Below are 12412 nucleotides of genomic sequence, written 5' to 3' on the forward strand. Positions count from 1 at the left end.
CCTTAGCCTCCCTCATCTTTAAAAAACATGCAGCATTGCTATGAGGATTAAACACCTTAATCCAATTCCTAAGGACTACCTGGTACATATTAAATGGTTCATAAATGTGAGCTCTTACTCCCTTCCCCATTTTTGTCTCCTTCAGAGAGTGCTATGACAATATCCTTGAGCACACATCATATGCAGTTGTACAAATGTTTCTTTATCAAAAAGCACTTGCAAGTGGAATTGCGGGAGTAGAACAGTTTTAAACTTCAGTAAACAATTATCATATTGCCCTCCAAAAAGTGTGAACCAATTATATTTCCACCAACATATTAGGAAAGCCAATGTTTTTCTCTACTCTTGCCAATAATATATGTATATAATCTGTCTTTTTGATTACTTACCACTCTGATAAGAAGAAAACTCATTGGTTAAATTAGCATTTCTTTATTCAGAGAGAACATTTTTGTAAACTCTTTGGTGTCCTTTGCTTATTTTGGCCTTTTTAAAAATTGAACTCTACAAGCATTTCACTTTTTAGTAGGAAAGATAACATATTGGATGACATACAGCTTTTGACAATTGTAGGCAGAGGGGAGGATTGTTTTTGATCATTATGAGTAGCGAGGTGCACTGGAGATATTGCTGGGCTGTGGCCTGTAAGGGGTCATTTAATCTTCAGGGACCTATTTTCTCTTTTGAAAATGAGGAGCTGGAACAAAGAATCCTTGAAGTTCCTTTCAACTCTACACTCTCCATCTTCTCTCTCACATTAAGGACTCTAATTTTTCATATTTTGTCCCTTGCGCCGGGCACAGTGGCTGCATCCAAACACCAGTAAGTGCTGGGGAGCTTAAACTGCTGTTGTGCCACCTCAGGACTCCTCAGCAAGACAGGGCACTGTGCTGGCAGCAAAACAGGGTGTGCTGCAAATGGGGACACAGGACTGAGCAAATGGGCCTGTCTGGGAGGCGACGTAGAATGTTTGGTGAGGTAGCTTTGAGCTTTGTCTGAAAGGGGCAGATTCAGGCAAGTGGTCCTCGGAAATAGTGAGGGCGTCCAGCAGGTGGGCTCATCACAGGTCATTGCCTGGAAGTTTGGTTTATGGGAAGGAGGGCTTACGGGAATAGTGTATATTCGTTGGGGCTCGGTAGTTGGCTACAGCTCTTTGATCCAGATGGTGGGGGTTGGATATCAAAACAGACACCAAGGCAAGATCTCATGTGTCAACAGAGAGATTGGGAAATTAGGTTACTGTTACAAAGTTTAGGCCTAGACACCTGGTTTGAAATTAGCCTGGGAACTCATGGGAAGGAGAGTAAGACACTATATCCTGGGTTGCCTAGGTCTCTACTTCAGTTATCAAATCTTAGCTGCAGAGCTCATGGACTGTACGGTATGGAGGGTGGACATAGAGGGCGTGTGTAAGATACTAAGGCTGTTCAAGTAGCTCCTTTTTCAAATACAGATTGATGTGGGATTAGGACCGGGATGAATCTGCATCATCAGCTGTGGGAGCCTGGACAGACAGAGGGAGTGGAAACACAGCTAGAGGCCGGGTGGTCTGTTGTAGTTCTCAGCCTGCATCATCACTGTCACCCTGTCATCATTACCAGTTTGGTTAAGACGCAGCAGTATATTGAACGCATTTGGCTTTTGATTTACTATGCTCAAAACCTTCTTAATAGTAGACCCTTTAAAAATCCTCATAATACATCTCGACTGTAAACTAAAATGGCTTGAGAAATAACAAGCAAGCATTAATAGGACACACAGAACATTGGATTTAGAACCTAGGCCTCTGAATCCTAACATGCTTACTAGAAAACTCTGAAATTGATTCCATTGCTGTGGTTACACACACAGGCAGTTTCCAATAAAGTCTCTTAATTCTAGTTCACTGAGTCTTCCTGCTTTGTTCTTTTAGCTTACTTCTCTCACTGAGCGGTTCGGAGCAAGCCTGGGACCTGTATCCTAGAACAGTGTTTATTTATCTCATTCAGGCCAAATGTGCCTTAGGAAGTCATTAACATCAAAGGAGAAGAAAAACAATATAAGACATGTGAGCTTTGCTGTTCCTGAGGTATTTAGGTGCTACAATGGGTTGAATTTCGGATATGCAGTCGTCTGGTTTCTGCCCCCACCAGCCTTAACGTACAGCAGGTTAGTGGGGGTGGTGTACGGAGGCTGCCGAGGACCAGCGCCTCGAGGAAAGGCTGCCATGTACAGTGGCCCCACCCTTACCATTACGTCTCTCAACCCTGGCGGGGGGTGGGGGGGGCGCTTTCAGAGGCTTTGTGCCAAGAGCAAGGACAGTGCAGACCAGGTCCTGCTTTTTCCTTTTTACACTGGTGACGTATCACTTTAGTATTTTGTGTAAAGATACAAAAATGCATGTAATTCTTTTATCGTCCCTTATTCTGCTGGAAAGTGATTGAAATAAAAAGCTACTTTTATTCTAGCAATCTTAGCCGTTTTGGAGGATATTTAAATTATTGGGGGAAAATTCCTGGTATGTATTTTGGTTTTGTTTCTAGAGAAGCTTGAGTTTCTTGGTTGTGAAATAATAAATAATAGCATGAAGACTTAAAAAGCGCTTTGGAGTAGAAGTCATTGTAGAAGTCCATAAGCTTTCATGTATTATGGTGTCCTAAGCATGTCTATATGGGAAGGGAGTTAACCAATTTTTATTTTCTTCTATAAAATTGAGAATTTTTGTTTTGCATTTAATCCTGTGTTCTGAAGTACCTGGCTTTGCTACCTAAAAAACCACCCAGCAGTGGGTAGCAGACTAGTGTCGCTGGCACCGTGTGAGTCATGTAGCTTAGTCATACAATGGAGAAATCAGTCATATTACTGACCAGTATACAGAACCTTCTGTAGACTTAGGACGTTTTCTAATGCAGGATTTTGCTGCCATGTAAAATTTGCTCACGCAACACAAATAGCGTGCCTATTCTGATCCCAGTTTCATTTCACGAGTCCCTCTCAGTATTTATAATAGTAATACCACAGTAACAATAGCATGGTTAATAACAAAGGGAAATGAGGCAGGTAGCATTCTCTACCCCTCCCCTGACAACATGCATATTTTTATAGGGTTTTTTTTTCCAGTTAAGTAATGGAGAAGATGGAGAACAGAGAGGAAGCTACAACTGTGAATTCCTTACCAGTTTTCCATTCCATATCTCACCGATAATGTATAGTCCAGAGGCTGTGTCCGTCATATCTGGTACAATGAGTTCATGTAAAGCATATAGGGAGGAGGGAGTATATTTTCCTCAGTGATGCCTCCAGCGTTGAAGGAGGAGCTGGTGAACAGTAATTTGGTTGTGGTGGAGGTTCTTGTTCACATACTACCCAAGGTATTGGCATTTCTTAATGCTGATTTTGCATGTAAAATATGCATACTTTGCCCAAGTTGCTAAATTAAGTAAATAGCAGGTTTCCGGGATGGACATTGTAAGTATTCATTGGCTGATTTCCACTACCCAGTCTAAAAGCTTCTTTTAATTATATAGGCAAGTTATTTTGGCAAATATGTAAAATAGACTTAAATAAAGATGGAAAAATCATCCCTTAAGTTGTTAGCAATCATGTTAGAAAATGAGATGTGTCTAGTGGATTGAATTGTAATGTCTAAATGCTTTTTAAAAAAATATCTTCTTTTATTTTGATTAGCATCATAATTTGGCAACTGTTAATATTGCTCATTTACTAATTTTTGTTTTCTTCCAGGGGCCACCTTATCTTAGTTCCAGAATTTAGCCTTCCTCTGGAATACTACCTAATCCCCTTCCTTATCATAGTTGGCATCTGTCTCATCTTGATAGTCATTTTCATGGTAGGTAAATTAATTTAAGTACTTTAAAAACATAGTATGGATGGCTCTAAAAAACAATGTATTGAATGAGAGAAGCCTTACGTAGAAGTACATATTGTATGAGTCCATTTGTAGAGCTGGTTCTGGAAGAGACAAAGATAATCTGTGTAAAGAAGAAAAAAATCAGACCAGTGATTGCTTCCTGGGGGCTAGCATTTACTGAGCAGAGTATGAGGGAACTTTCTGGGGTTCTAGTCACGTTCTGTATCTTGAGAGAGGTTTGGGTTGTACTAATGCCTGAATCACCAAATTGTATATTTAAATTTTGTGCATTTCATTGCATGTAAATTTTACCTAAAAAGAAAGAATTTTTAAAAAATACTAAACTGTAAGTAATGACATACATGCCGAAGTGTTTTGGGAGAAGTATACTGACACCTGCAAGTTTGTAAATAATTAAAATGAAAAAAGATATATTGATGGGCAAGATTGAGGGATGGATAGATATGTGATAAAAAGTAGTATAGTAGTAAAATGTTAATTGTAGAATCTAGGTAGTGGATATATGGGTATTTTTTATAAAATTGTTTCAACTCTTCTCTATGTTTGAAAATTTTCCTATTAAAATGTCAATAAAAGATCGTATGAGGGCTTGAGTCTAAGGGGACAAAACAGTGGTTACCACAGTATGGCCCCGGGCCTCGAGGCAGGTCTGCGAGGTCAAAATTATTTTCATCATAATACCAAGATATTATGTGCCTTTGTCACTGTCTTTCTCCCGGGGTTTATCGTGGCGGTTACTAGAGGCTATTATATAGTATGCGATATCAAAACAAATTGAAGGCAGAAGCAGATATGAGAATCCTTCTGTATTCCATTAAGATAGATACTAAGAGATTTCCAAAGATGTACAACAATCCCCCAATTCTCACTAACTTTTTTTGTTTTTTATAAAGAATATTTATAGTAACATCCAATGAGTTTATTATTATATTGAATTTATAGATTAATTTAAAAATTAAATGCCAAATCTTTGAAATGTTCAGTCTTCCTATGATGCTGTGGTATTTCTTTTCATTTATTTAGGTCTTTCATGTCTCTCAGTTTAATAATTTTTTTTCTGTAAACATTTTACATGCCTTTGTTAGATGTTTTTGAAATTACATTTTCTAGTTGGCTATCACTAGGCTATGAGAACATTACTGATTTTTTTCTACAAATTTTAATTTTGGAATAACATTACAATTTACAGAAAAATCACAAAGAAGAGAGTTCCTGTACATTTCTCATCTAGCTTTCCCATTGTTAACATTGTAAATGACCAGGGTCCATTTGTGAAAACTAATACGCTGACATTGGTACATTATCAGTAACTAAACCCCTGACTTTGTATGGATCTCACCATTTTTCCATTAATGAACCCCGTCCAGAGTACCCCACTGTAGTCAGTTAGCACGTCTTCCCAGTCTCCTCTGATTTATGACAGTTTCTCAGTCTCTTCTTATTTTTCATGACCTTGACAGTCTTAAGGAATCCTGGTCAGGTATCCTGTAGAATGTCCCTCAGTCTGATGTTTTTCTTATGATTAGACTGGGTCACAGGATTAAAAGAATATGAGAGGTGAAATGCCCTTTTCGTTATGTCATGTCAGGGTACGTTATCTCTGCAAAACATCACTAATGATGTTAACCTTCCTCCTTGGTTAAGCTAATGTTTGCCAGGTTTTTCGCGTTCTCTATTCTGTTCTTCCTTTGGAAGTGAGATATTAAGTGTAGCCCACCCTAAAGATGGAGAGGGGCAGGAATTAAGCCCTACTTCCTGGGAGTGGGAGTGAGTAGCTACATATATTATTTAGAATATACGGATTCTTTTGTAGGGAAGATTGATCTCGTCTTGGCATTTATTCAATCATTTGTTTGTATTAATAGGTACTCACGTATGTTTATACTTTGGGTTATAATCCAGTACTACATTATTTTTCTTGTTTAAATTGTTTGAGCTTTGGCCATCTGGAACTGTTAGGCTTGCTCCTATGTCCGTTTAATTTGATTTATCCTTTTGTTTTAAGCACTTATTTAGTGTTTGGTACCATAAGAAGCTTCAGGCTCATCTTATATTTTTCTTGCCCCAGCCCTAGAGTCAGACATTTCTCCAAAGAACCCTGGTTTCTTTTATTGAAGAGTTTTACTTAGCAATCATGATTTGGACATTATTGATTTTTATGTATTAATTTTATATCTATAAACTTGCTGAATTACCTGTTCTGGTAATTTGAATTAGTTGATTCTCTTGGGTTTTCAGTGTAGAAGGAAGGGAGTATAGAAAGTTGGAACAACAAACAAACAAAAAATACTCCTGGCAGACTGGGAATAGATGTAAATACCCTTAAGCTAATAAATATTATTGACTAAAAACTTAAACATCATTAAATGGTGAATTACTAGAAATTCCTTGAAATTCAGGAATGAAAAAAGGATGCCTATTGCTGTACCTTCTATCTGCATTGTATTATATTTTCTGGTAAAACCAGCAAAAAAGCAGTATAAGGATTAGAAATAAAGAAACCAAAATTTTATTTTATTTATTTATTTATTTTTAAATAATGAATGAGTGCTGAATTATGTGTTTCTTCTATCTGTTGTAACGGTCATTGGTTTTTCTCTCTTTTACTCTATTCTTATGTTGGATTACATTAATATGTTTTATAAATTTGTATTTTTGTGATAAACGATTTGATTATGATGTATCAATTTTATCTTTGCATTTTGAATTATTAGGGTTTCTAATATGGGTCAGTCAGTTTTACACACTTGGATATAAATGCAAACATCCTAAATAAAATACTAGAAATCTGAATGTGCAGGTAAAAGAAGGGTTTTAATTTTATTGAGCTAGAATAATCTTGACATCAGAACTAGAGCACTGTTGGTAGGATGTTAAATGGAACAGCTACTCTAACAATTCTTCAAAAATTTAAACATAAATTACCATATGATCTATCAATTCCACTTCTGAGTATATATATACCCCAAAGAATTGAAAATAGGGAGTTGAAACTATGTTCATAGCAGCACTATTTGCTATAGCCAAAGGTGGAAGCAACCCAGTTGTCTATTGACGTATGAGTCGATAAACAAAATGTGGTACACACATACAATGGGATATTATTCAGCCTTAAAAAGGAAGTTCCGACACATACTATAACGTGGATGAACCTTGAGGATGTTCTGCTAAGGGAATAAGCCAGTCACAAAAGGACAAATAACTGTATGAGTCCATTTATATGTGGTACCTAGCATAGTTAGATTCAGAGACAGAAAGTAGAATGATAGTCCTTAGGGGCTTTATGGAAGGGAGAATGGGGAATTATTGTTTAACAGGTACAGACTTTCAGTTATGCAAGATGAAAAGAGTTTTATGGATGGATGGTGGTGATCATAGCACAACAGTTGGAAAGTACTTAATGCCACAGAACTGTACACTTAAAAATGGTTAAGACAGTAAATTCTGTTGTTCGTATTTTACTATATTTTAAATAACATAAAAATAAGTAGACAGGATAAAACTAGCCCCATAAAAACTGAAGCTTTTCCTTATTTTCTATTTTCTAAAACAGTTTTTTACAAAATTGGAATTATCTGTTACTTGACTTTTTTTGGTGAAGGTTGCCTTTAAAATCATATAGCTCTACTGACCTTTGTTACAGTTATGTGGACATTCAGATGGTTGGCTACTTTTTAAAATTAATTTGTATTTCTAAGAAATTGTCTGTTTTCAAATATAGTGGCATAAAGTGATTTATAATATTTATATACTTATATAACAATGTAAAGAGAATTTTACTGTATCTGTGGAATTAGTGCTCTTTATTCATATCCATCTGTGCCTTGCACAGTGTTGTCAGAAGTTGAACTGTTTTTGCCTTTCAAAGAAGTAGACTTTGAGGGTTTTTTCTCCTTTCATTCAACAAATATTTCTTCTGCACCTTGGATGAACTAGGCACTGCTCTAGGGTCTGAAGTTTCATCATTAACAAAAAGGTAAAAAATCCCTGATGTCAAGCAGCTTACATTCCAGTGGAATTGATATTCTAAATCTTCACTTTTGTTTTTATCTATCTCAGGAATTTCTGCTGTTAGCATTATTATTTCTTTTCTTCTACTTTTGTTTGGATGTATTGCTTTTCATTTTTCTAGCTTGTTCAGCTGAAAGCTTATTAATTTTTTTTCTTTCTAGTAATAAACATTTAGGTTATAAATTTCTCTTTAACAATCACTTTAGCTGTAACTCATACATTTTGATAAGGAGTATTTTTATTTAGTTTAAGTTAAAAATTGTTTTATTGTTTTATATGTGTTTCTTTACCACTCTTGATGTCTCCACGCCTGTGAAGGGGGAACTCAGTTACTGTAACTCCTCGCCCTTCCCTCCCCTTTCACTCATTTGGTCTTAGGGGAGGTGAAGTATCTTACTGGTGTGGTACATTTGGGAAGAATAAATTACAGCGTGCTTGACTCAGCTCCACCTCTTTCTCGGGACCAGCCTGTCTTCCACTCCTCCAGAACTGTTTCTGCAATTCTGGGGGAGTGTGAAGGGAAGGCCTACTTCATTCCAGACTTGTCTTTATCTGTATCTGGGGAAGTCAGGCACTCTAAGTCTGTGGTTCAGTAAAAGGTTCTATTTCTTTCTCCACTGAATTAGGTACTCCACTTGCCTCCATCTGCCAGTTCATCTTCTTATTTCTCAAGTTAATTAGAATACAGGTGGCAAAGAGGCATGCTTTTTATAAGGGCCCCTCAGAAACTGAAATATCCATTATGATTTCTTCTGTGACTTGTTGACTACTTTAAAAGTTTTAAATGTTCAAAGTATGTATTTTTTCTGTATCTTTTTTTCCTATTGATTTCTAATTCAATTGCATTGTTAGAAAAAATTGTATGTTATGGATTGTTTGGTTATTTCCAAATAACTTGCTTTTTGGTTATATGTTATAAACGTTCCCCATGTGTAAAAAAGAATTGTGGCTTTCAAAGTTCCATATATGTCCATCTGTTTGAGTTTGTACATTTGTTTCGTCTAGTCTTTTTTTTTTTTTAACGTTTTTGGATATTTAAGTGTGTTTTTCTAGGACCCATCAGCTCCAAGTCAAGTAGTTGTTTCAATTTAATTGTGGAGGTGCAGGACACAGTGGCCCATGTAGGTATCGAACCAGCAACATTGAATTAAGAGCGCACCGCGCTCTAACCAACTAAGCTAACTGGCCTCCCCCTAGTCTTTTTTTTTTTTTCACTATGTTTAAAATAGCTTTATTGAAATATCCACACAACATAAAATTGATTCATTTTAAGTGTACAGTTTGATGGGTTTTTTTGTATGTTCACAGAATTGTGCATTCATCACAATTGTCTATAGTTTTTTGCACTCTTCTATTTTCTAAAGCAGTGCTAGGCAATAAAACAACATTGTGAGTCACTTTTATTATAATTTAAAATTTTCAACTAGCCAAATTTAAAAAGGTATAAAAAACAGGTAAGATTAATTTAAATACTATATTTAACCTAATAAATCTAAAATGTATTTCAACATTCAATGAGTATAAATAATTATAAAATATTTTTACATTCTTTTTGTACTAAGTCTTTGCAATCTGGTGTTTATTTTATACCTTTATAGCAAATCTCAGTTGAGACTAGTCACACTTCAAATGCTCAGAGACACATGTACCAGGTGGCCACCCTATTAGACAGCATGCGTCTATAGTCTTTAAATTTTTTGTCTGCTTGAACTATAAATTACTGAGCTTGAACGTTTGTATATTTCTCTCCTAATTTTGTCATTTTCTAGGTGAAATGTCCTTTTTATCATTGTCATGACTATCTCCTAATGATGATTTTTGTCTTAAATTCCATTTTACTTGGTACACTATTTTTCTTTTGCTTAGTATTGGCATAGTGTCTTTGTCACTTAATTTTTTACCTTTATGTCTTAATATGTTATTAAATTTTAATCTTGTGTCTTATAAATAGCATATGGTTGAAATTTTTCTTTATCCAATATAATTCACTCTTTTAAAATGGTGAATTTAATCCATTTACATTTTTATGATTACACATATATTTGGACTAATTTCTATTGTTTACATTATTGTTAATTCTGTTTGTTTTTCTTCTGTACAAATTTGGGTTACTCAACTTTTATGTTTTCTCATTCTCTCTCTCTCTTCCCCCTGGTGTGACACCTTACATGGTGTTTTATTGGTCACTGTTAATTTATTTAAAAACATTTATTGATGTGTGATTAGCATATAATAAACTGCATATATTTAAATTGTATAATTCGGCAAGTTTTGACATGTATCTGTGAAACCACCACCATAATCAACAAAATATCGATCAGCTCAAAAAGTTTCCTCATCGTCCTTGGTAATACCTCTCTCTAACCCCTTCCAATTTCCCCTTCGTGTCCCACTCAACTTTATCCCTAGGCAGCCGCAGATCTGCTTTTGGTACCTATTGCATTTCTACAACTTTATATATTATACACAGAATCATAATTTATGTACTCTCTTGTGTCTGCCTTCTTTCTCTCAGAATAATTATTGTGAGATGCATATACGTCATTGAATACATTGATTATTTCTCTTTTTTGAGAGAAAAATGCTCGTTATATTTATTAGATAAAGAGGTCATATGAGTAAATAAGAACATTGAAACCATGATAGCCAAATGCAAAAGAGCACAGGTAGGTAATATATGGTCAGGGAAATAGAATCAATGATCAAAATACGGTAAAAAAGAAACCCAAAACACAGTGATTCTCACTTGTAAGTGAAGTTAGGTAAATGAAAACAACAAATTGGCCACATTTTTCACTTTTTAAATTGAATTTAAAAATAGGTATTACTCTATTCTCTTTTTTCAATTATAGTTGACATTCAGTATTATTTTATGTTAGTTTCAGGTGTACAGTGTAGCAGTTAGACATTTATATATTTATGAAGTGATGCCCCCTGGTAAGTGGAGTCCCCACCTGGCACTATACATAGTTATTACATTATTATTGACTATATTCCCTCTATTGTACTTTACATCCCCGTGACTATTTTGTAACTACCAACTTGTACTTATTAATCCCTTCACCTTTTTCACACACACCCTTTACCCCCTGCCCCATCTGGTAACCATGAGTTTTTTTCTCTGTGAGTCTTTCTGTGTTTTGTTTTTTATTTATTTTGTTGTTTAAATTCTACATATAAGTGAAATCATATGGTATTTGTCTCTCTCTGTCTGACTTATTTCACTTAACGTAATATCCATGAGGTCCATCCATGTTGTTGCATATTCATTTCTTTTTATAGCTGAGTTATAGTCTATTGTGTGAATATACCACAGTTTTATTTGTCCATTTATATGTTGATGGACATTTGGGTTGTATCTGGTTTTTGGCTATTACAAATAAAGATGACATGTACATTTGGGCATGGACGTTTGTGTACAAGTTGTTATATGGATATATGCTTTCATTTCTATTGGGTAAATATATGTAGGAGTGGGATGATTGGGTCATATGGTAAATGTATGTTTAAATTTATAAGAAACCACTCAACTGTTTTTCAATGTTGTGGTACCATTTTACAATCCTACCATTATTGTATCAGAGTACCAGTTTCTCCATTTCCTTGACAATACTTGGTATAGTCAGTCTTTTTAATTTTAGTCATTCTAATAAGTGTATAGTGGTATTTGTAATTTGAACTTTTGTTTTACTATGAACTAATTTGTTGAGCATTTCTTCAAATGTTTATTTGCCATCCGTATATCTTCTATGGTGAAATATTTATTCAAATATTTTGCCCATTTTTTTGTATTGGGTTGTTTGTTTTCTTATTATTGAGTTTTGAGTTCTTTTTCTATTCCGGATACAAATCCCTTACCAGATACGCAGTTTACAAATATTTGTAACTGTGACTTGTCATTTATTGCTTAGCAGTGTCATTTGAGGATAGAAATCCTTAACATTTGTCAAGATTTTCTTTTATAGATGTTGCTTTTGGCATTTGGTTCTGGCTTTTTGGGCTTCCTTTTTATTCTTGCAAGCATAGTAATTTATAGTTGAAAACATTTGTAGTAGAGGTGCTCTGTAGTTTGTTGTTGGAACTGAAAGTGCAGTGACTAATAAGTGTGTGTTTGAAAATTTTTTTAGTTTACAACTTACAGGAATTTCAACCCTCTCTATCTTCTTGAACCAGTGGAGTCTTAGAACCTATAGTTTACCATTTGTATTTTTGCAAACAATTATGTTATTTATAATGTTTCTGTCAGTAAATTAAAGATAATTTAGGTCAATGAATAAAAATTCAAAGACCGTGTTTCTCCGAAAATAAGACCTAGCCAGACAATCAACTCTAATGCATCTTTTGGCCCAAAAATTAATATAAGACCCGGTATAATTTTATGTTATGTTATGTTATGTTATGTTATGTTATGTTATGTTGTTATGTTGGACCCAGTCTTACAGTAAAATAAGACCTGGTCTCATAATTAATTTTTGGTCCAAAAGGCGCATTAGAGCTGATTGTCCGGCTAGGTCTTATTTTCAGGGAAAC

At 35.0% G+C, this 12412-nt stretch overlaps 1 protein-coding gene across 3 annotated transcripts in view; it reads left to right on the plus strand.

The window, feature by feature from the left end:
- The window catches only part of RNF13 (ring finger protein 13), a 128717-nt gene that overhangs the window by 90212 nt on the left and 26093 nt on the right, over window positions 1–12412 (plus strand). For all 3 annotated transcript variants that reach the window (XM_033122312.1, XM_033122322.1, XM_033122332.1), the window contains one exon: window positions 3724–3829. In XM_033122312.1, coding sequence (XP_032978203.1) covers window positions 3724–3829 — 106 coding nt within the window. The remainder of the gene's footprint in view (window positions 1–3723; window positions 3830–12412) is intronic.

This window comes from Rhinolophus ferrumequinum, chromosome 2, assembly GCF_004115265.2.
Source record: "Rhinolophus ferrumequinum isolate MPI-CBG mRhiFer1 chromosome 2, mRhiFer1_v1.p, whole genome shotgun sequence".
Classification (NCBI taxonomy): Eukaryota; Metazoa; Chordata; class Mammalia; order Chiroptera; family Rhinolophidae; genus Rhinolophus; species Rhinolophus ferrumequinum.